This window comes from Trifolium pratense, linkage group LG7 (assembly GCF_020283565.1).
Source record: "Trifolium pratense cultivar HEN17-A07 linkage group LG7, ARS_RC_1.1, whole genome shotgun sequence".
Classification (NCBI taxonomy): domain Eukaryota; kingdom Viridiplantae; phylum Streptophyta; class Magnoliopsida; order Fabales; family Fabaceae; genus Trifolium; species Trifolium pratense.
Genome location: NC_060065.1, coordinates 56378348 through 56403883, shown reverse-complemented (window position 1 = coordinate 56403883; position 25536 = coordinate 56378348). Strand labels below are relative to the sequence as shown.

At 38.1% G+C, this 25536-nt stretch overlaps 2 protein-coding genes across 3 annotated transcripts; one reads left to right on the top strand and one right to left on the bottom strand.

Moving 5' to 3' along the window:
- The first annotated feature begins 776 nt into the window (after positions 1-776).
- Positions 777-6907, top strand: LOC123894143. Of its 2 annotated transcripts, XM_045944044.1 has the most exons (6): positions 779-1305; positions 5645-5697; positions 5956-6043; positions 6139-6237; positions 6518-6642; positions 6758-6907. In XM_045944044.1, exons 1-6 carry the CDS (start codon positions 826-828, stop codon positions 6792-6794), a joined length of 882 nt encoding a protein of 293 aa, XP_045800000.1. In that variant the 5' UTR covers positions 779-825; the 3' UTR covers positions 6795-6907. The 2 variants fall into 2 exon arrangements, with proteins under 2 accessions (XP_045799997.1, XP_045800000.1); XM_045944041.1 differs by having other exon boundaries at positions 777-1305; positions 6518-6907.
- Positions 6908-7929: 1022 nt separating this feature from the next.
- LOC123894142 (WD-40 repeat-containing protein MSI4-like) lies at positions 7930-12299 on the bottom strand. The gene is made up of 13 exons (XM_045944040.1): positions 11887-12299; positions 11759-11821; positions 11134-11199; positions 10937-11011; positions 10575-10650; positions 10041-10239; positions 9721-9802; positions 9301-9374; positions 8988-9099; positions 8618-8692; positions 8458-8537; positions 8197-8296; positions 7930-8110 (listed from the first exon to the last, which is right to left on the bottom strand). The coding sequence occupies exons 1-13, from the start codon at positions 12178-12180 to the stop codon at positions 8003-8005; spliced, it is 1404 nt and encodes a 467-aa protein (XP_045799996.1). The 5' UTR covers positions 12181-12299; the 3' UTR covers positions 7930-8002.
- Between the last annotated feature and the right edge of the window lie 13237 nt (positions 12300-25536).

Below are 25536 nucleotides of genomic sequence, written 5' to 3'. Positions count from 1 at the left end.
TCATCCAATTGGTAAGATTTTAACTCATTTCACAGTAATAACTTAAATTCGAATAAATGTGAGACTTTATTAATAAATAATAATAGATAAATATTTTTGTAACTAAAATATATCTCATCTAAACTTTTTTGTATCAACTTTTCACGTTGTAGAGATAAGATGTAGTTTCACGTTGTACTTGATCTCAACTATCAATTTTATATCAAACGGTTCAAATTATAAGCTCAATTTTACTCTGCAGAACAATATCAGCACCTGATTTAAAATCAAATGGCTCAAATTAATTACTATGTCCTGCAGTTACAACAGGAAATCTATTAGAAGTCACACATTGGCTAGAGATATGACATATATAACCTTTATAAGTGTAGTGCAAAACTTAACTCTCAAGCTAATTTTTGTGGTTTAGTATAAGTCTCACAAATTCTAATAAGGTATCAGCGTCTATCCTAAATTCATTTATTTTTTGTTGTAGAGACCTCTCCTCTCATATTTGAGTCACCCGTTGTTGTTGCAAATTTCAACTCTCAAACTAACTATTGTGATTGAGTATAAACCTCACAAAATTATAATATAAATCCTCTTTGAAAAATGTCCATAACCATAATTCAACCGACATATTATTTATTTTTATTTTTTTACTGCATCGATATTATTAAACTAGATACAACTTTATCCGAGTTTGAACTTATGAGTTATGACATCGCAGTTATGTGTGTGACATGACACTTCTACCTTAAAAACCGCCTAAGAAGGAGTAGAATATATATTTTCCTTTTCTGTTATTTGAATTTTATTCACACTTCTCTTTCATGAAACATTTCCATGGAGTTTTCTTCTTCACCACCTTCCGATTCTCTCTTTCATCTTAACCCCATTTTCCTCTTTACATCTCTCTCCCTTATCTCTCTCACAATTCTCTCCTTCTCTCTCTACAAACGCTTCTTCAAAACACAAAACAACCACCCAAAAACCCAACCTTCTCACAATTCTCCTTCACAACCCGACCCAAATAGCCCGACCCATTTGAAAAAATCGGTTCTTTTTCAAGTTCTACCCTCTGACCCTGATTCAGTTTTGCAAAATTCAGAAGTAAAGAAGAAGAAGAGGAAGACAAAGAAGAAGAAAAGAATGAATTTGGAAACTGAAGAGAGTGCAAATACGGGTTCGGATTCGGGTATTAAGCTTGAACCCGATTGTTTATATCCGTTTACATCTTCAAGTAGCGTTTTGCAGAGAAAAATCAAACAGCAATATGATGAGCTTGTCAAAAGCAATGACTCCAAGAAATTGACACTGCCACAGGTTAGTTTTTTCTGTAAATCTTGAATTTTTGTTTAGTTGGTTTATGAAAAATATGTTTTTTAAGCATTTTGTTTTACATTAAAGTTTACACTAATCTATTATCATTTAAAAAAATAAAAATGGAAATTCATTGTTATGATTTTGCATTTTCCAATTTCTGTAACATTCTGTTACCATTTCCTGCTAGTGTTGAATTATGTGATACAAAATGTTTTCTTGTGCTAGTTTGCTTTGGTCAGTTTTTCCAATGAAGGAAATAGGTGTATGTTTGGTTTTGTGGTGAGAAAAATTGATTGAGTGAATTGATTCTGTAAAATTGAGTTGAAAGTAACGCAATTTATGTTTGGATACATTAATATAAAAGTGAGTTAAACAATAAATTTGAGTGTAAAAATCAATTTTAGATTCAGAAGCTACGGTTTCTAGCTTCAGGTAGAATTTGAGGCAAAATTAATTCTACTCTGGAGAAACAAACATACAAAGTACCTTTGTTGTTTAGCTTTGCGTACTTACTCTTAGTAATTGTACATGAAAGTTAAGCATATTTTAGGTAATTTTGTTAGTTTGGTAATTTATTGAAGCTAGGACTTATATTAAGCATTGCTTCAAAATAACCAAAGGTGTTTGTTCATAGAGTTTGCAAATTTTTAATTAGATTGGATCAGTTTTTGAAAGAAAAGGGTGATAGGGATTTTTGTTCTTTATAGGGGAAAACTTATACTCACATTAGGGTGAGTGAAAAGTAAGACTTAATTTATTGCTATTTGATGTTGTGAATTCGGATTGAATCACACCAATAATCTTGATGTGTGGAGCAAATCGAATAAGCAATCAATTAAGTGAAATAGCAATAATAATCACGAACAAAAGATAACGAAAAACTGTAAAGAACACGAAGCAATTGTTTACCCAGTTCAGTCAAAACCGACCTACTCTGGGGGAGAGAGCCACTCTCCGTTCCACTATCAATGAAAAAGCTTGATTACAAAGATTCAATACAAGAGTTGCAAGAATTAGACTTCAACCCTAATTCTACCCTTTTTCCCAAATCTCTCCCCGTGACCAAGAGATTTCAATGAAAGTGTTTCCCAAGGTGATGAATCAATTCCCAACCCTAGAGTATGCCCAAGAGAAGTTCTCTAATAAACCCTAGTCTTTTGTTGGCTTTAGAAACCCTAAAAACACCTTATCTCACACATCAGAAACGCAAAACAGCATATTTATAATCGAGCTGGCGCCCCGCGCCAGTTGCCCTGCGCCCCGCGCAGACTAACAGAAGCAAACAGGCAATTCCAGACCTCTCCCTGCGCCCCGCGCAGACTAACAGAAGCAAACAGGCAATTCCAGACCTCTCCTGGCGCCTGGGCGCCACTGCACTGCTAGAATTTCCAGTTTCTTCAGCTTCTCCTGTTTCTGAGTTTTCAAGGCAATTTACAACAATCTCCACCTTGCCTTTAAAACGATGGTGATGTCAACTTCCCATCAACCACCGTGCTGCTCCACCTTGAACTACCATCCAAGACACCAGATCAAATCCAAGTCCCACTCGAATCTTGATCTTGACACCAACCTTCACTTGCTTCCAACAACCATTGCTAGACTCACAAGCTTCCCGGTTTGAACCTCCTTCCTTCATCCCTCGGAACGCCTTCCGCCCTCATGAAGTTCTTGCTTCCCACTACCATAGGATTTTAGGTAGCTTCACAAGTTTACACCATCCCCTCTTTGAACCCCGGAATGTTCCTTTCCGTACTCCCGAAGAAACGCTTGCTTCCGACTATCCATGGAATTTTAGAATAATCCTACAAGCCTCACCACCCTCTTCGAACCCCGGAATGCCTTCCGTCCTCTCGAAGATTTGCTTGCCTCCAACCAACCTTGGAATTTTAGGTGGTTCCACAAGCCGCAACCTCAAACTCTCCTCGTATCCAACTACCTCCAATAGTCCTACAAGTTACCAAGTTTGATCACCATTGCTTCCAATTGCCTCCCCGAAGATATTTCAAGTTTTGCACTTCTTCGGCCACAATCAAAACATAACCCACAAGGTCACCATAGCCATACCACTTTGGTGTACCGCCACCTCAAACCGAGATTCCTCCACCAAATCCTTAAACCGGTATATCCACTATGTCTTCCACCTTGTACAAGAATTCAACTACTCCGAAACACACTTCAAGTAATTGTTAGTCTCCAACACTTCCAATTTAGTTTCAACCACCTAGTAAACTTCATTTTACTAGAATTACTAAATCCATGTCACTGACAAATACCAACCCGAAGTTTCACAACTCAACCATATCATGAGAAACACAACTAGTAACAAATGCATATCCAATAGTAGAACCAACTATCTTTGCATCAAAAGTTCAAGAATATACCTCACATCATGTAATAAAGAAACAACCATACCTTGAACCTCACAAGCTTTCCCGTCTCCATGATGAACTACTCCACCTTCAACTAGCTCTAGGATTCAAAATACTCCTTCTTCAAACACATGTGATCAGAGCATCCAAAGTCCACGACTTAAGCTCCACCAATTCCCAACTTCACCACACTAGCATCTCCGCATTCTCACAATAGTTATGTTGTTGTTTCAAAACGTAGCCCCGAGTATTATTCCACCGCCTCTCCAGGCCGATGCCGAGTATTGTTCCACCGCCTCTCCAGGCCGGAGTCGAGTATTATTACCACCGCCTCTCCAGGCTGATACTGAGTATTGTTACCACCGCCTCTCCAGGCTGACCCTGTTCTTCACCATCGCGATCTCCATTAGCTTTTTACCTCCGAGGCACCGGATAACAACACACCATGTTTTATCCATCATCCCAGACATTGAAATTGCTCTTGCTCTTATCTTCACTTTCCACAATTCCCAATTGTTTCCGGAAAGTCCCTCGATAACCCATCTTGAATCCATGGTACTTAATCCGTTTAACCCTTTGCCCCACGGTGGGCGCCAATTGTTGTGAATTCGGATTGAATCACACCAATAATCTTGATGTGTGGAGCAAATCGAATAAGCAATCAATTAAGTGAAATAGCAATAATAATCACGAACAAAAGATAACGAAAAACTGTAAAGAACACGAAGCAATTGTTTACCCAGTTCAGTCAAAACCGACCTACTCTGGGGGAGAGAGCCACTCTCCGTTCCACTATCAATGAAAAAGCTTGATTACAAAGATTCAATACAAGAGTTGCAAGAATTAGACTTCAACCCTAATTCTACCCTTTTTCCCAAATCTCTCCCCGTGACCAAGAGATTTCAATGAAAGTGTTTCCCAAGGTGATGAATCAATTCCCAACCCTAGAGTATGCCCAAGAGAAGTTCTCTAATAAACCCTAGTCTTTTGTTGGCTTTAGAAACCCTAAAAACACCTTATCTCACACATCAGAAACGCAAAACAGCATATTTATAATCGAGCTGGCGCCCCGCGCCAGTTGCCCTGCGCCCCGCGCAGACTAACAGAAGCAAACAGGCAATTCCAGACCTCTCCCTGCGCCCCGCGCAGACTAACAGAAGCAAACAGGCAATTCCAGACCTCTCCTGGCGCCTGGGCGCCACTGCACTGCTAGAATTTCCAGTTTCTTCAGCTTCTCCTGTTTCTGAGTTTTCAAGGCAATTTACAACATTTGATGAATAACATCTTGTCTTTTTGTCTATAAAACATGGAGGGCAATCACACAATGTATATGGAAATGGTTGCTTCCATTTGACATCAGGGGGAGTGGTAATCATGTGTCAATATAGATAGATGAAATTATGGAAGAAAAATGTCAGTAGTTCTAAAATTAGTATATCTTTTGATCCATTCCCCGTAACTTAAGGCGGTATTGACGGCAGGCGGTGGGGCAATTTAGTCACCTTTTAAATGTGTTTAGATGGTTTTTTCGATGAATGATTTTGCGCAATTTATGCAAAGACGTTACAAAGCATGCTACTCCCTCCATTTCAAATTAATTGTCGTTTTAGAGAAATAAAAAACTTCATAATAACTGTCATTTATTGCTTTTTCTTAAAGCTTGTGAAAAAATCTTCAACAACAAATAATTTGAGTTGGAGGGAATATAAACATAGTTCATAGTTCAAATGGAGTGATACATAAATTCACTAAGTTACATGAATGACAAGATCATAATGTGCTCTTTCTTTGGTAGTTTTCATTTGGAGTTTGTTTTCACTTTAAGTAACATGGTAATGCTATTCGGTTCTTTCCTTTTAATGTTACTTGCAAGTTGCAATTCATTAAGATTTTCAAACTATGATTTTGGCTTCGAATTTAATTCAATGCAAACACCACAAAAGTTTAATACTCAGTCCTCTATAACGCAGGTTGTCAAGTTTGCTAATAGTTTGATTGATGCTAGGAATGAGCTACAACACAAGTATGTTCAAATTTATTCTGTAGTAGTTGCTTCATATTTCCCCGTTGTACTTGTGGAAATTTATTTACATTGAATATTTCTGTCTAGTCTTTGCAACCATGGTAACCTGATAAACACACAAATAGTTAGCCTGATAGTTGCTATCTATTTGTTCATATATTGGAGTTTCTGGAGTTTAGACAAAACCATGAATGTTATTTGCCAAAAGTTTATGATCTTTGTTGTTCTGATTGCTCTTACATCTTCTTATGGTAACAGGGCTGACGTGATTCAACGAAAGTTTGTAATAACAAAGGCTTTATTATGTAAGGCAGACAGATCTTCTTTCGACCGACTTCATCAGCAGGTTGGTTAGACAGCAATCTGTCACTAGGGAACCCATATTTTATCAAACTTGCAGAAACCTCTAACGAATATGTATTTTTTATTTATTTATTTCAGATATACAAGCTGGAATTAGAACAAAAAAGATTAGAGGAGGATGCTTTTGTTTATAACTCACTTCAATACCAGCTTAAACTCTCACCTGCATACCAGAAGGTATACTCTTAATTTGAGGGTTTTATAGAAGGTTTCATAAACATCTTCTCTTTAGCTTGTTTGCTTTTTAAAGAAATAATATTGGGGAAGAGGGAAATTATTATTAATTAAAGTGGGACACTCGTGAGTCAGTGACCATTTTACAACTGTTCCCGAGGGGATTTGACTTACGTTTCTCGAGCTAACACCTAGCTAGGTTGCTTGGCTTCTGTTCATGAAAAACATCTTGCTAACTAAACATTTGTTATGGTATGCTTCTTCTGTGAACCTATCCACGAAGATGCTTGAACTCGGAGCTGGCGTGGAGAACGCGAAACAGTGTGAACCGGGAGAGAATATAGATGATGAATTTAGTGACATTTCCTTTGAAGAATTATTAGCACAAGAGAAGAAGGATTCATTTTGGTTAGTTTTATTTCGATTTTTTCTCCCCTTGTATTTTTTAAGCTTGTAATTGGTTTTGGAGGGTAAGGGTTTTTGTTTGTAACTCAACATAACCAATTTTTCTGTATTTGCACAGGCAAAAAAATGGGAAATCAAGAATGTGCTCAAGCTAATTTATAAGAGTACTAGTTATGCTAACTGTAACCTTAGGTAGTTTAGTGTGTACATTAAATATCTATAAATAGTTTACTGTCACAGGAATGTTCTTTTTGGTTCTTTGCCTTTGCCTTTGCCATTTTTGCTTGTTTATGGAATATAGATGATATAAGGTTGTCAGATAACTCAGTTTTCGGATAAGTGGAATCGAAACTAGATTACTCATAGAGCTTACCTCATTAAAATTAACATATATGATATATATATATATATTAACATGTTTAATTTTGAACATAATATGAAATTTATTTTTAATTTAGAAATTTAAGTTTTATGAATATTAATTAAAGAAAATATGACAAAATTAATATATTATTAACGTTAAATTAAAATAAATTTTAAATATTAGATAATTCACTTACTTGATTTTTTCTAATTCTCATTAGTTAAATATGACTAAAATCTGTTTCAAAAAAAAAAAAAAAAGACTAAAGTCATGCATTTTAATAATAGATAACACAACTATATGCCCATCAAATATATCTTGTAAAGATTGAAATATGAAGTAATTATATATTTTAATTCGAATTTTTATTTTACTTTTACGAAACCTCTACTTCATTATGTATTTTTTTTGTTGACAATATTCATGTATCTATTATTTATCAAATAATTTATTATATTTAAATATCCGCAAACATATTTAAATGTCTATAAATCTTATAGTTTAACCGACAAAAATATCAAAATTGTTAGATCGGACGTCATTTCGTCTATCTCCCAAAAAAAAAATTATTTTATTTAAATAATCACATAAAATGTTGTAATACTATATTATTTTTCAAAAAAAAAATCGCATACATGCATAAAACTAAAAAATTGTTGAGAACACATGAGTACTAAAAACTACTATTATTTATCTAACACTTAATGTACCCCTCCGTTCGTTCATCTGTTTGTTCCTTTCTATAAGCAAAAATTCTATAAAAAAAAATGCAGCAAAAAATGATTTTCTCAAGAAAGTCAGAGTTAGAGAGATGAGAAAATAATTTTCTCAAAAAGAAATGCAACAGAAAATTTCTTTCAAAATGGATATAAATATGCTCTGATACCTTGTATTAATGATAATGAAACTATTACATATAAAAAAAAAAGTGAAGTAAAAAATTACATCAAAGCTATTTATAGGCATCACTACCTATTATCTAACACTCCTAATCACTAGCTAATTAGATATATCAGAATCACTTCCTAAGATATAAGATTTGTACTTATCCAGCTCAGCCAACACCTCGTCCTCTGGTCGATAGATTAGATCCAACATCCGCCAAATCTGCAATAAATTAAACGAAGTAAAATTCAATGTAATCTGCAAGAGAAATATTCTAACCAGAAGATATAACAAACGCATGTGTTTACCTGCAGGGTGCCACCTCCACCTGTGCTTGCACAATCATCAGAGACACTAACAATTGCCCATGGATCAGAAGCATTCCAATGAAAGTCAACAACCTTATCCCTAAATACAAATAAACATTTTTTAGTTGGTATTGAAACATTTAAAGTATCGAGCAATGGAACAGTATCATTGGAAGCAAAAACTCCAACTACCTGAGTATAATAGCGTGTAAATAATGTTCAATTCTAAATAACAGATAAATAAACACATGTATATCATACCTATGCCCAGCATGACGAAAGAATAAACCAGGGGAAGTCGCTAGTACTGTCGGATCAGTAGAACCTGGTATTTTACCAACCTAAAAAATAGCCTCCTGTTTATATTCTATAACAAGGAAATAAAAAGATCAGTGATTTGAATTTTTTTTGATGTTCAAACCTTATCATAGTCCCAGATGTTTATAATGCCATCTTCAGCACCACTTCCAAATACAGATGATTTGTTCGGACACCACTGAAACAAATCAAAGTTGAGTTAATAATCAGAGAACTAAAATGGCCATAACTGAGAATGGATCTCTCAATTTTTTTCTTACAGTTTTTCTTAATTTTCACATATCAATCATTAATCAACTTTTCTCCATTTCTTTTAAATTTAAATATTGTTCTATATTTATAATCTAATGGTCTAAATGCCCACATTATTGCCTCAATTTTCCACTTGAGAGAATCCTTTCTCGCCATAACTGACTTGCACATTTAAATTTTAAACTGAAATTAATAAAAGCAAAGCAGAATTTCCCAGCCACCTGTACACAGAGGACTGGTGCATCATGGCCTTCAAATTTATAAACAGGAGACCCAACTCCCCGACTGTTTAGTTTCCGGCGATCAAACATGCGAACTGTATTATCAGCAGAACTGAAGCAAAGCAAGAAAAAATAGAATGAACATCCAAAGTCCATAAAACTTTTGGTAGCTGAATAAAAAGGATCCGACTTCCGAGTTGAAACCATTATTAATAGCATTAAGAACCAAAACACTAGTTAACAAAAAAGAAAAACCAGAATAGCATATAAATCTTATTCCATTTTTATTCAAAAAACTAGAGGCAGGGCATACCCAGTCAGAATAAAATTTATATCATGAGTATTCCAATCAACACAATGTAGATCTCCATCATGTGCCTTCTCAACCTGATTAAAGAGCCGTGTAAAAAAAGGGAAAACACATAACATATTCAGGTCTAAATTAGATATGTTTCATAACAGTAGTTAACAAAACCAGACAACAAATACAAAGGATGACATTTTGCGTATAAAAATTGCAATGAATTTACAAATATGCAAAATTGCACACATTAGGAAAGCCCAAATTAAGGCAACGCACTGTATTCACGTCATTTTCCTCTTAGAAGAAATATCAGTTACAGAATAATTTCGTACATAAAGATTATCAACAATTGAAGATCTGTACTACCAAAGATAGATCCATTAATAATGAAAAAGCAGCATAAATTGAGATGAATTGAGTCATTCAAACCTTAAAGGCTGGAGTATATCCAACACGTGCATCCCAGAGTATGAGACAAGAATCATCACCTACACTACAGAACTCTTGTGCACTACAATTCACATTGACAAAAAAGGAAGTATATCAGATCATGTATATTGGTCAGGACCCATAATTACTATTCTAGTATAAAAAAATAGATAGCACACAAATGAGTTAGCAATGAGGAATCCATTAACTTCAAATCTGTAACACGTGATAAGCTATTTACCAAACTCAACCATAAATAATAAAAATAATTTAGATACACATAAATTGACACAAGCATGACTAAAACAAGAAACAGCTACCTTGATGGGCAAAATTGCACATCTTCAACAGTGTCTTTGTGACCCCGGTAAATGCCCCTTGGTCCAACAGTCGGGCTTTTTGCAGCTTTCTCGCTACTTCCCCCCACATTAGTGCTCTGTTTATCATCGGGGTCTACTTCTGCAGCTAAAGTTGCAATATGATCCTGAATACTCCATAACACCACATACTTGTCCCTCCCTGTCATTTGGGATTCTCACCAGGTCAACAATGTAAAATGTAGAGTATATGGAGTAAATCGTCTAGAAAGAGTAAGAATATTATTCATTTTTATCTACTTGAGAGTAAATAAACAGCTAAAATCTATAGTATTAAGATTAGTACAACACTATAAGTTCACCACATATAACAAATACATTCTATAATTATAATTGTATTTTTAATATGGACAATTTAAAAGACTATTTTATTTGTATTATTGCTCTTGATAATCTGCAAATTTTATGATATACTAGTACATCAATACAAAATATACTTCTACACAGACAAGGCAACAAAAAGGCTTGAAATCCAACCTCCAGAAAGAACAAAGGGCTCGGTTGAACACATTGCTAGCGCAAATTCAGCATTATCCTTATGCCCAGTTAATACCTGCAAAATAGTAGCCTAAAACTTCAGGTGCCTCACTATGCATAAAGATATGTTCAAACTTCTAAAATTACTTGGCAACAAACAGATGTTAACTTAGAAATACTTAATATTTCTGTTAACTTAGAAATACTTAAATTCCTAAAAGTTATTTTGTCTTGTGTTTCTTGCCAGTTGCAATTAGACCTAGTCTAAATCTCTTGTGACATTAACGTTCAGCAATTATATGAAATGTTTCCTAAAGAAAGAGGGTGACAGAAAAACTAAATCAGAAAACAATAATACAAACCAAGTCTGGGGTGGAAGCGGGGGACCCCAAAACAGCGGTCCGATTAGGTTGAGATTCAACACTCCAGATCATTACCTGTTTTAGAAAAGAAAAAAATTAGACTTCAACCACAGAAAATGAGAATAAAAATGTAAAATTCTTAAGATTGTGATCTGACAGAGAAAATTAAGAAGAATAAAAAGGCAGACATTGCTTACGTTGGGACTATCTGTATGAGTGGCAACTATATTAGTATCTGTTGGAAGTTCCCTGATTCTGTTTACCTGAAACACATTATCATTGTATCAGTAAACCACCCATAATGCTCAATTTTGGAGGTAATAATATTGCTTTAGTGACTTAAATATATCAAGCTCACTAATTTACGTAAAAGTGAGTTGAACAATACATTTTACCATAAAATTCCGTTTAAACCCAAAAGCTACAAATATGCTTCAAGTTAAAATCAATTTTTGAGCCAAAAAATCAATTCTAGTGGAGATCAACCAAACATGAAAAAATCAATTTTGACTGGTCCAAACATGAAACTAAACATAGGTTAAGCTAGACTTTTTTATTCTAGAATTGATTTTTAGATTCAATTTGTTGTTCAACTCACTAACCACGCCTATGTTTGATATCACGGTGGGTATCTCAGAATCACTGTGGTCCAAAGTGATTTTGCAGAAGCAAGTTGTAGCTTCTGCAAAATCAAGGTAGGTCATTGACATACTCACCATCATACCAAACATACACAACATAAATATAACCATAAACCCATTTTAGCCGGAATCAATTTTACATAATCAATTCATTAAAAATCAATGTTCATCAAAATTGTACCTCCCCGGGGTGGAGTATAGTTTTATGCTTCTTCACAAAGGGAGATCGAGCTTCTTCATTAAACTGAAAAACAACAAGAACAAAAAAATCATAATAAGAATGATAAAGAAATGAATGAAAGTAGGTACCTGTGCAATGTGTTCAGCAGCAGCAACCCTAGGTTTGACAAGTTCAACAGTAGCAATAACAAGAGTATTCGGAACCGTGCCGTCAGTTTGTTCAGATATATAGAGTCTGTGGCGAGTCTTGTAAGTTTGTTCCTCGAGAAGAGAGCCCCAACGACATGACTGTGTTGGCCAGACGAGGTTGTGATTGGCGAGCCAGTCGTAGAGAACGGGAATGTGTGACTTCCATTGACTGTATCTGTCTTCAACTGACAATGGATTTGACGCCGCCGATACTCCCTCTTTCTTTGAATTCATCTTCTCCGTTTTTCTCTTTCTCTTCTTCTGCGTGCGATGTATGTACCAAGAAGAAAGGATGTATTTCTACATCCCGCTCTATTTTATTGGAGTTCTACGGCGATATCAAAATTGATGATATCGGTATCATTAATTTAATTTTATTATTATTATTTGGGTCTTGCTAACGAGTGCCTCTGGGGCACTCTTTAAGCATTCCATTTAAAGAAACTTTTTATTCAAAAAGTTAAACACTACAATTTCCAATGCGTTGACTTTACGCATTCCGATAAAAATTCTATAAAAAGCTTACTATTTAAGGGCTTAAAGAGTGCCCGGGGGCACTATTTAGCATTTGCCTTATTATTTTTGGTGTATAAATCCAATTTAATAGCTTTTAAAATTGATGATACCGGTATCATCAATTTAATGTTATTATTATTATTATTATTATTTTTTTTGGTGTATAAATCCAATTTAATAACTTTCATATATGTTAAAATATTACCGTTTATTATTAACTAACTAACTTATCTTCTTACCAACTTGTAACTCTAGTTGATTAACTAAAGATCTATATTCTTAAGAGTAGTAGAAAAAAAATCCTCCTTTAGTTATTTAGTCTAACTTCTACATGTACAAAGGTTCAAGAACTCTTTAATTTGGTGGAAACCTATTCAATTGCAGCCCAAAGGGAAACGACAACGTAAATCCTCTTCCGACAAAGGATATTGAGTGACCATGAACAACGAAAATCTTCTTGCGACAAATCCATGAAGTCAAAAAGACGATTGACGAGAACAAAAGCGACGCAATGCCATTATAACGATTTTAACCCCCTAAGTTTGACAATTGTGCGATCTTGGCCCCCCAAGTTTCAATTGTGTGATTTTGGCCCCCAAGTTTACCCATTTTGTATTTGCTAGCCCCTAGTTGACTTTTTGACTAAAAATTGCTTATGTGACTGTTTACGTTGGAATTTGGTAAACAACCGCTAGTTTAAGTATTTAAACTCGCGAGATCAACTAGTAAATCTCAGGACAATTTTGTGTTTATTCGTTTCAAGAAAACTGTTTGAAGGTTCGTTTGAATAAGGAAACGAACACTTAGGAATTAAAATATTTTAAAGCATACAAGAGAAACTAATTCGAATCGCCTCGAAGTAGCGGTTTCTCAAGCAAGTGTCTGGATTCAGACTTAGAAAAAATTACTGGGAAACAAATTGCATTGCATTGAATGAAAAACAATTACAAATAAAGATGGTTCACAAAACATACATTTCTCCTTCGAATTCCGTTCGTTCGATCGCTGAATACTTAGAATTTTTAGAGAGAATGTTTGTATAAATTTTGTGACCCCTGTTCTGAATGAAAAACTACTATAAATACTACTACTAAGTGGTAACTGTTTCTCGATCATCTGGACGCTCCTCCATTTGCCACGTCGACCACGTTCTCCACTTTCATCTTTCATTCCTTCAGCGCGCGCCAAGACTTTTTGGGCCGTTCGTTGTTCCTTCTTTGGGCTTGGCCCAACTCTCCATCGGTTCAATTTCGCGCTTTCGATAGCTTCCTGGCAGAACCAAAATTGGGCGCATTATCCATATCTTTCGAAGCGCTTTTTGGCTTCGACCTAGCTGGCTTTCGACGCCACTTTTGAAAGTTTCATTTTGACAATATCACCTCCAAATAAATACTGGACCCACCAATTATATTTAATTGATAAATACCAAATTTATATCCAACAAATTGCCCCCCAAAAATGCCATTTTCGACTGTGTCTATCGAAAGAGGAAGTGGCGTTTTTGAAAGTATTAATGGATATCTTTCTTTTCCATTTATCTCTCCTATCGTTTAGGCTGCCATTCAAAACTTTGGATTGGCTCCAAAACTTGTTTTTTCTTTCCACCTGTCAAGGGGTTTGGACACTTGTCAACATAGGAAGTTGAAAAAATTTGCTATTTTCCTCAATCTGTGTGCCTCTATAAATAGCCAGATTCTTCCTTTATTGCGTTTTTCTCCAGTTTTCGCTCTGTCAACTGTTCATCTTCTTCTTCATCTTCTGCGATTCTTTCTTGAATTCTTGCTTTCAAAAGACTTCTTGTTCTCACCTTTCTGTTTATCACCAAGTTATTACTTTTCTTTTCACTTGAATTCTCCTCAACTATCTCAAACAACCTGTGATTCCCAAATTTAACCCTAATCCGTTCTTTTACACCATCTTTACACCTTCATCAATGGCGTCAGGTTCAAATGTTGGAAAAATCCTTCCTTCCGCCGGTAAGTGGACCGCCGCCACTCTTTCTTCTTACGATACGGATGTGGTTCCAGAACCGTCGTTGCGTCTGGACTTGCAAAAGTTTTGGGAAAATCAATTGATCTTTCCTTATTCTGTTGATAATCTTGTGCATGCGTTTGGGGGACCCAAACCAAGTGATAAAAGTCGGAATTCCAAGGTTTTGTCTATTTTTCCCGTTTATAAACCTTGTGCTCCTAGGGTTTTCATCAGTGAACCCTATAATTTTAGCTATATCAAGGCGCCTAACAGAGTGTTTCGATCGGCTCCTTCTTTGAATGACCAATACCTTGGCTGGTTAGACAGGGTACAACGTGATAAGGCTGATATTTGGCAAGCCTGTGGTATTTATGACCTTATTCAGCTCTCTCGGACAGGCCTTAAATACCAGCAAGAGATGATTATTGCTGCTTTACACTTCTTTGAGTCTTCTACCAACACCTTCCACTTCGAATGTGGCATGATGACTCCTACCCTGCTGGATGTTGCTGCCATTACTGGCTTATCGCCTCTTGGCGACACTTATGATCCTTGCAAAGCTTCCAACACCATCAAATTTGATTTTCGAAACAAGTCTTACTCCAAATACATCGTGGAAAATCGAAAGACTAGCGATGAAGTAAGTGACGAGGAACACGTTGCTTTCCTAACCTTATGGCTATCGCAGTATGTCTTCTGCACTCAATCTCTCCAAGTAGCCAAAAAATTCATCCCTATGGCTATTCAACTACATGAATGTCAGCAATTCAACTTCGCTCGACTTATTCTTGGATGTCTTTATGAATCCATGAGGGATGCTTGTGAACACCTTAAGAGAACAGGCGATGGATCTACCTTTTTAGGTGCTGGCCCCTTTTGGCTGCTGCAATTATGGCTAACTGCCACTTTTCACGCTGAACTTGACCTTTTCTTACCTGAGCCATACTATGAGGAATCGAGAACACGTCAAATCGAAGGCACAAGGCTGGCGAGGATGGTGCCTAGGGAAAGAGGCCTTGGTTATGATGTAGCCTTCCAACAGTATTTTAATGCTTTTCTCAGCCTGAAGAAGTTCAAGCCTAGCTTTGCTCCTTTTGTGGATAGGCCACTTGGTCCTCCTTGGTTTACTCACAGATTTCCTTCTCCACCAGAATTTGAGATGGTAACCAACAGCATTTGGACTGCTTACTTGATGCCTACAGTCTTGTCTTGTCGAATTGGCTTGACCTCTGGAGATTTTGGGTTAGTTGGCTACTTCCCAAACCTGGTGTCTCGCCAATTTGGCTTAACTCAAATACTCCCTAAGAGCATATACTTGGAAGAGAGGGAGGTTTGTTTAGGCAAGCATGGCATGACAGAACCACAGTTCCATTCATTCTTGAACCACTTCAATCAGCCTTCTTATGAGCTTACCCCATTCGACTTCGCTCCCTCACATGCCTGCACTAGGGAATTTTTTACCTGGTGGTCTCGACACTATGAAGGACGCCTGGTTGACAAGACTGCCTTACTCACTGCTATCTCTAATGGGTTCGACTCATCTATTTTGAACAAGATTAAGTCGAAATTGAACGCCAGAGGTATTCTTTTAGTTTTACTTTTACTTGCATCATTTTTACCTTGCGTGCTTTTCTCTTATGCGCACCTCTTCGATGCAGGGAGTAAGTCGAAGGCAGGTTCCAGCGATTCTAGCAAGCCTCTTCCTCCACCATCTAAGGTTGAACTACAGGTAGGCTTTTATCTTCTTGTGGCTTCTCACACTTCTGTAAGATTTCTATGTTAACTTTGATATGCCCTTCCTAGATTGCTTCACGCAAGAGGCCTCATTCAACTGAAACTCCTTCTGTTTCGAAAAAACAAAAGCCTGTTCCAGCCACTTGTTCGAGTGCTCCAGATAAGGTACTTATCTAGCAAAAGACTTTTCTCTTCTTTTCCTTACCTGCGAACTTACGGAGTTGTGGCTTGCAGGATATTCCTGTTCTCTCGACCATCCCCGAACAGACTACCGTTGTTACTACTCAAGATCTTTTTCCCAGTGCTGAACCCATTACTGATGAGAAAAAGAAAAAGAAGAAGAAGAAGAAAGAACACCAACCCACCCAAGAAAGTACTCCTGAGCGCAAGTCCTCTGAGATTGAGGTACAACCTGATACTCTGGCATCACCTGAAGACCCTCCTTTGGAACAATTGGAGAGGAAGAAAAAGAAGCAGAAAAAATCTCCTGCTGCAGCTACTATTGTCGAGGCTTTTGCTACTGCAAAAGAAACAACTTCACAACCTGAAGCTTCTGTTACCCCTCAAACCCAAGTAAGCCATTCTTACTTCTTGTTACTTCTCCAGCTTTTGACTGTGTTGCTCATTCTTTCATGGTTTTATTTGTTTCAGCCACAAAACTCTGCTCAAGTTATTCCTCAGGATGAGCCTACTCCTAGCAAAGCGGCTGAGGGGGTGGTCGAAGGACCAAGCGATGCACATCCTGAAGATGTTGCAGAAAAAATCCCATCTCCTCAGCCTGTCGAAACGGCCATTCTTACTGAAACCTCATCACCGCCCAAGGCTCCTGGCTCGCCTCACTGCGCTTTCGAAGATGACAACCTTAAGCCTGACAATGAAGAAGACCAACTCGATCAAAGCTTACCACAACAGAATCCTTCGACAAACCCTGCCCAAGTATTGGCTGATAATGATCCTCCAACCAACTTTCAAGCTGACCCCATTGCTAATACTGAACAAAGGCCAACAGTTGATGGCGAGCACTCCACTACCAATCACCCACAACCAAGTGGGTCAAACCATGAGTCCAGTTCACCCAGTGCTGGCACTTTCGACTCTGAAGATGGGAACTCCTATATTGGTGATTCACTTGGTGAAGAGGGAACTTCCGTGTCGAAGCCATTTCCTACTGTTGTCCTGCCGGCTGAACTTGCCAAAAAGTTAAAAGATTTAACTCCAGTAGATGCACTTAACAAGCTTTTATCAAGTCATGGGGCCTCTAGCTCCGCTGTTGATGACGCAGGGGGTGAGGAAAATGTACTTGAACAAGAGCAGTTTGAGCACGAAGTCAGGTTTAGGCGAGAAATTCTTAATGGGGATATGTTGGGTTTGCTTGAGCGTGACTCTTCTATATATTACAACATCAAAGCTCTTTTTCGCAAGCTGCTGAACCCAAGGACCAACGAAGCAATGTTCCTTCTAGTGACTCAGGCTGAAACCTTTCTAGAACAATTCGTTAGTCAATCTCAGCTCCTAACCAGGACTAGCGGCCTTTTAACATCTCTGCTTGCCACCCAGCAACAACATTTCGAGCAAGCTAATAGTTGCAATGCAGAGGTCACAACTATCAAGGCTGCCTCTGATGAAGCCCTTGAGCAACTTGTCGCTTGTGAGAACAATATTGCTCAATGGCAATCTGAAATCGAAGCGCTAAAGGAAAAGGTTCGACAGGAAGAGGCTAAGATGGAAAAACTAGCTGCAGTAGCTATTGAAGCACAAAAAGTTAAGCTTGATGAGCTAGCACGTGAAGGTATCCAACACTACAGTGATGGTCTAGCTGTCCAGAAGCGAGTTGAGCACCTTGCTAGTGATAAGGAAATGCTACAACGTAAACTGGCGTCCATTCGAACTCAGTATTACCAATTTCAAGCGGCCAATCGAAAGCCTCCTTCAACATCCCAACAACAACCTTGACTTTATAAATTTTCCTTTTAGTCTCAAGTTTTTTTTTTTTCTTTTGGATGTCGTAATTGTAAATCTTTTAACACTAGCAACTGTCAAACAATTTCGTACATGCCTTTTGAATGCATGCCCGTTTTGGCTTTTTAATGCTGCATGTTCATATATTGGCTGAGTATTTTATTCCTTTGTTGTTGTTTGCTTTCCTTCTTTTGGGCCACTCTCCCAAGCCTTATTAATGGCACTTTGTAAGGAATGAAGCGAACATGTTTCCAAAGCAGTCAACATAATTAACTACATGGCTTTGAGCATTAATGCAATGGCATTTCCTATGTAAACTGAACGTGGTTAGTTGTAACTGCCTAGCTATTAACGCGTATTAATCCTTCTATAAATACCCACGCCTTGCAACTCTTTTGTTCAGCACTTTGCACCAATTAACGCATCAACACCTCTCCACAAAGAATGGATAACAAGAAAGATCTTCCTTCCTCTACCCCGGGCTCAAGCACACCACGTCCTCTTGGAAGGGGACGAATCAAGATTCCAGCTTCCAAACCTCCACGCACTAGAATCCTTCGCCCTAGGCCGGCACCAGCCAAGGTAGTAGAAACCATCATTCTCTCTTCTGATTCTTCAAGCTCTAGTTCAGATGATGAAGATGAGGATTACCTTGAGTTCCTCAGCACCCTAGAGCCTGACGAAGAATACCCAGGAACTCCGTCTCCTTCTTCTGAGGATGAAGACTCTCAGGTCTCAGAACTTTCCAATGCTGATTCAAAGGATGAGGGAGCTCGGGCTCAGGGTAAACCTTAAATGGTTACCTTTCAACATTCAACCGATTCTTGTACTCTCTTCAACATTCTTGAATGATTGGTTGTATTGTTGATTTTGTATGAATAAAAATTGATTCTTGGCATTTTCTTTTACCATCTTGCAAATTTTATCCTAGCGTTATTCATTTTTTATGGTTATTTCTTGCAACATTGGCTTGTATTTCTTTAAATATTTGCCATTCATATTGACTGAACGTTTCTCAGGGGTTAACTCTTCAATCTCATAAGCTCCATTTGACAAAACTTGAGAAATCTTAAATGGTCCCTCCCAATTGGGTGACCATTTTCCAAAGACTCGATCTCGTCTGTCCATGGGGAGGATGACTTTCCAAACTAAGTCTCCTACGTCAAAGAGTTTGGATTTAACCCTTTTGTTATATGCTCTAGCAATTCGTTCTTTTTGTCGAATCAAAGCATCTAACGCCTGCAACCTTTCCTCATCCACGTCTGTTAACTCATCTAACATTATGTTCTCATAGTGAGGAGGTAGTTCCCATTGCCTTTGTACTCGAATCGACTGCATCATTATTTCAACAGGTAACACGGCATCGTGACCATATGTTAGTCGAAAAGGTGTCGAACCTGTTGACTCTTTAGGAGAATTCCTACATGCCCATAGGACTTGATCCAAGGTCTTATGCTAATTCTTTGGCTTTTGGGCAACGTGCTTCTTAATTAAACTAATTATAACCTTGTTGGCTGCTTCAACTTGGCCATTTGCTTGAGCATAGTAAGGCGTCGAAGTCATTAGCTTAAAACCCAATTGTTCAGCAAAATCTTGCATCTTTCGACCAACAAACACCGTTCCTTGGTCTGTAGTGATCGTCTCAGGAAGCCCAAACCTATAAATAATATGGTCTTGGATAAAATTGATCACTGTCTCCTGATCCACATTTGTTAGGACAACAGCCTCTATCCATTTGGTAAAATAATCAATCCCAACTAGTATATAACGTTGGTTCTTGGATGACGCGGGCCTTATCTCACCAATTAAATCTAAAGCCCACCCTCTGAAAGGCCAAGGTTTGATAATCGAATGCAACTCACTGGCAGGAACGCGTTGTATCCCTGCGTGTTTTTGACACTCTTGACAGCCTTTCGCATATTCTACGCAGTCCTTAAGCATGGAAGGCCAATACAAGCCTTGTCGAAACAAAAGCCATTTCATTTTATGGCCTGCTTGATGGGCACCGCAGGCTCCACTATGGGCGTTTGAAATTGCTACATACGCTTCGTTTTCATTTAGGCATTTCAACAAAACCCCTTCAGGAGTCTTCTTAAATAGTTCATTTCCCATGATTGTGTAATTCAAGGCTCTATACTTAACCTTCCTATCGGCTGTACCTGTTGGATTTTCTATGTATTTAACAATGGGTTGTCTCCAATCCGTGTCAGCCAAATTGTCAATCACGAAGACTTCAGTCATCGCTTCATCAAAGTGTGCATCAGCCCTTTCAGACTCCCTTTCGACCTTTGGTTCATTTGCCCCCAGCTGATGGGGTATTACCTCACATGAGATTAGTTTTTCTTTAATTTCAACTATCTCATCTAATTTTTTCCCCGTTACCTTATAACCAGAAGCAATTTGGGCTAAGTCATTTGCTTCTTGATTTTCGATCCGAGGCACGTGTTGAATGTCACATGAATCAAATCGTTTTAGTAGCGAGAAGGCAATGACAAAGTATTTCATCAAATGTTCTTGAATGCATTTATATTCCTTTGTCAATTGTTTTATTACTAACTCAGAATCTCCTCTGATTTTAACATGTTTTGCCCCCAAGTCCAAAATAATCTTTAGACCTACAATTAAAGCCTCGTACTCGGCTTCATTATTGGAGCATGTTCCATTAATCTTGTACTTAAACTTTGTTGGAATCTTTGAAGGAGAAATGATTAAGATTCCAATTCCTGTACCATGTTTGTGCTTCGAACCATCAAAGTACAACATCCAAGGTTCATGTTCTACATATGTTATTGGGGTCTCAGCCACCGAGTGGTCAACAAGAAAGTCAGCCACTACTTGACCTTTTACAGCCCTCAGGGGTTGGTACGTCAATGAATATTCAGTTAAAGCTAAAGCCCATTTCCCAATTCGACTATGCAAAATTGGTTTTAATAACATATGCTTAATGATGTCAAAATGAGAATAAACATAAACATGAACTGGTTTGATATATTGCTTAAGTTTGGTACAAGAGAAATACAAACATAGACAAAGCTTTTCAATTGGACTATATCTAGTCTCAGCATCATTCAAGATTCTACTTAGATAGTAAATAACCTTTTCTACGCCATTTTCATCCTCTTGTGCGAGCATGCTTCCAATAGTCGAATCTGACGCTGCGATGTACAACTTCATTGCTTTGTTTCGAATAGGAGGCATTAAAGTTGGAGGCTTTGACAAGTATGCCTTGATATCATCAAATGCCTTTTGTTGTTCCGTTCCCCATTCAAATACATTACCTTTCTTGAGCCTCAGCAGTGGAGAAAAGGGGTGAGCTCTGCCACTTAGGTTTGATATAAACCTTCTCAAGAAATTGACCTTTCCTAGCAAAGATTGAAGCTGTTTCTTTGTTCCTGGAGGTTCTGTCTCCATGATAGCTTTTGTCTTATTTTGATTAATTTCTATGCCCTTCTTATGCACAACAAAGCCAAGGAAATCTCCTGCGTGTACACAAAAAGCACATTTCAGCGGATTCATTTTTAATCCACATTTTCTCATTCTTTCGAACGATTTTTTAAGATGTTCGATATGTTCATCCTGGGAAGAGGATTTCACAACAATATCATCAATGTAAACCTGCATAAATATTTCGATAAAATCATGAAAAATTAAGTTCATGGCTCTTTGGTATGTTGCTCCAGCATTTTTTAATCCAAAAGGCATCACTACCCACTCATAGGTGCCTAAAGCACCAGGGCAACGAAATGCGGTTTTTGGCACATCATCTTCGTCAATAAAGATTTGATTATAACCTGAATAGCCATCTAACATACTCAAATATTCATGCCCTGCTGCTGAGTCAACTAACATTTCGGCTACAGGCATGGAATATTCATCCTTAGGTGTAGCATTATTCAAATCTCTAAAGTCTATGCAAACCCTAAGTGATCCGTTTTTCTTAATAACAGGAACAATGTTAGCTAACCATTCCACATACCTGGTTGTTCGAATGAACTTGCATTTAAGCAACCTTTCAATTTCTGCTTTGATCTTTGTCATGATTTCCGGTGCAAACCTCCTTGGAAGCTGCTTTACAGGTTTCTTATCTGGTCGAAGGGGTAGCCTATGCTCCACAAGATTTCTGCTTAACCCAGGCATTTCGTTATAGTCCCATGCAAAGCAGTCTCTGTATTTCTTAAGCAACTCGACCATTTTTTCTCTTAAGGTTGGGTCTATATTGGCACTAATGTAAGTTGGCCTTTTAACAGAGCCATCTCCAATATCAACCTCCTGCAAAGGATCTTGGGCTTGCATTCTCTGAATCGAACTATGTGGATCTCTCTCAAAACCCAAAGGCTCATCATCATAGATGCAATCTAACCTTTGCTTTTTCCCATCATTTACTTCACTAGCCTCCAAGGCCAGTTCGTTCCTTAAGTCATCGTTGGCTTCGACAGCCATATTTTCTTGAACATTAATGGCCTCCAGAGCCATTTTGATTCTATTCTCGGCTGCGTAAGCCGTAATTCGATCCCATGCTGGGGACTCAATCATCAAACTCATCATGGTTGACCCATCCAGACACTGGTGGGTATGCATCCTCACACAAGGGTTTCTCTATGTCTTCCCTTTCCCAACAAAAGCCATGGGTTGGATGCAACTTAACTGAGTGGTATACATTTCTTGATACCACTTCATTTGGATCGAAGGCAGCATCTTGCTCACCACAAGGAGCAATCGAGGCCAGGTTTTTGTCGAAGTTCTGTAAAGTCACAGTGCCTGTCTCTGAAACATATGCACTCTGATCTGCTTCTACATTCTCGACTAAACCATCTTCTCTCCAGATGATTAATCTTTGGTGCATGGTTGAGGGAACAGCTCCAACACCATGTATCCATTCTCTACCTAATAACAGATTGTAATTAGGTTTAGCAGCTATGACCATAAACAAGGTCTTCCGAACTGTACTACCAACACAAACTTCCAACTGCACTGCCCCCAGGGAATGACCAGTTTTTCCTTCATAGTTGGCCAACACCACATTGTGGGAATGAAGGTCTGTGTCATAGAGACCTAATTTCTTCAACATGAAGTGAGGCATGATATTCACCACAGCTCCTCCATCCACTAAGACTTTATTGATTCCCACATTATTGACTTTTGCCCTAATGAACAAAGCCTTCAAGTGATTCTGCATTCCCAGATCTGGCTTTTCGAAGACAGCCTTTTGCTCTTCAACACAACCATTTTGCATAACATAATAACACATTGGCTTATGATCAGCCAAATTAAGGGCTTCGAAGTCCTCTTCCAGTTCATTGACTTCAGTAGGTATATCATATTCCAGTGGCAGAATCGACACCACATTGACCATGACATCAAAATCGGACCCCTCATCCAGGAGATCATCATCCTCCATGTCATCCTCATCTTCTGCCCCTCCTTGGGCACTTTCAGCTATTGGCTCTTCCAATATTATGGAAAGCCTCTCCTTTACTGGCCTCTTGGCCATTTCAACCTTTTCAACCTTCTGGGTTGCAACAGCCTTGCCCCCATCCTCTTTTGCTGTCAACTTTTGTTTCCTCTGGAACCTTCGCCACTGAGTGCGGGTCATAGGATTTTTTCCCTTATAGTTATTCCTATAAGAGTATTTGTTGACTTCAGTGGCAGCATTCACTGTTTCCTTCCCAGCTACCACTTTTGAACCCTTGGGTTCGGCTACAATGTTCACGTTAACATTGCTAGAGCTTCCATTTTCCATCATCCTTCGATTGAAAGTGACGTACTGTCCACTCACCCATTGGTTAACAGGTGCTCTCCCAGATGGTTTGAAAGTGTTTTGGGGGCCTAGCCTTTGCTGGATCGAAAGACCTTTGGTAATAGGCTTTCCCCAGTTGGCTCCTTTGTAAGGCCAAGCTTTTTGATTTGGCCTAGATTTTGGCCATTTTCTCTTGTTTTCAGCATAAGGTACAACACTTTGAAGGTCTGCAGTAGCCTCTTTGTCGCACACAGCACTGCATCTAGGGCAAAGCATCACTTCAGCATTCTTCAGCTTGCACCTATTTAGGAAGTCCACCAATTCTTCCTCAGCATTGGGGTACACCTCACGTACCCTCTTTTCATACTCCTCTTCAGGCACAGCCTTGATTGGAGCAGTAGCATCTATCACTTCGACCATGTTGCAGTCATAGACTTCGACATAGGTAGCGTCTGCAGGTGGCAAAGGGTCTGAATCTACCTTCATTGGAGGCTTAGCCTTATCAGCATACTTCAGCCTTCCTTCATTCAGCGCTTTTTGCACCAAATCCCTGAAAACAACACATTGATAAGTTTTATGTCCCAAATAATTATGAAACTTACAATAACCTCTTTTCTTTCTTTGTTCTATTGGTGGTATTTTCATATCTTTTGGCACAATAATTTGGCCGTCAGTCACCAATAAATCAAAAATCTCATCACATTTAGTGATGTCGAAAGTATAAGTCTTCGTAACAAACTTATCATTTTTTGGTTCGATAGGATTTTTTCCATTCGACGGCCTCAACAATTTGCAAGTGTAAGGAGGCCCAGGCTTTAATTCAGCCACATTAATATCACTATCGTCGAAATCTAAGTATTCATCACTCGTTTCATAATCAATTTCATTATCATAGGAATCAACAAAACCTATTTCTTTCTTTTTCTGAAACTTAGAATTTCTAACTTTTTCAGCTTTTAACCTTTCGATTTGTCTCACTCTGTCAGCCAACTGTGACATGTCTCGAAGGTATTGGGTATCCAATTTCTTTCGAATTGAATAATCTAACCCACCAGCAGCCATTTCCACTAGCTCGTGTTCAGGCACTTGAGTAAAGCACCTGGATTTCAGCAAACGAAACCTATTTAGATAGTCATCAATTGACTCTTGGTTTTTTCTTTTTACACTGGCTAACTCTTTCAGACTTATCTTAGTTTGGCCCATGTAAAATTGCTCATGGAAAATCCTTTCCAATTGGGCCCAACTATTGATCGAATTGGGAGGCAAAGTTGTAAACCAAGTAAATGCATTCTTGGTAAGCGAATTAGGAAAATACTTCATTCGCAAATTTTCATTATTCGCCAAATTCCCAGACTCAGCTAGATACCTGGCAATATGTTCTACGGTTGACTCATTAGTGTCCCCAGCAAACTTAGTGTATTTTGGGACTTTCCAACCTCTTGGTAACTCGGTTTGCAGCACATATTCAGTGAAAGCAGACACAAAGTTTGGCCTTCGACAACCCGTGTTTAGGCCGTTTTGGGCCAAAATCGTCTCGACCATGTTAGCCAAATTGTGTTGGCCAAGCAAATTATTGTTTTGCACCTCTCGCACTACCTCGTCAGGATCCTGGTTCCTCCTAACCATTACCACTGGGGGGTTCTGATGTACCACTTGTGGATTTGGGTTCATAA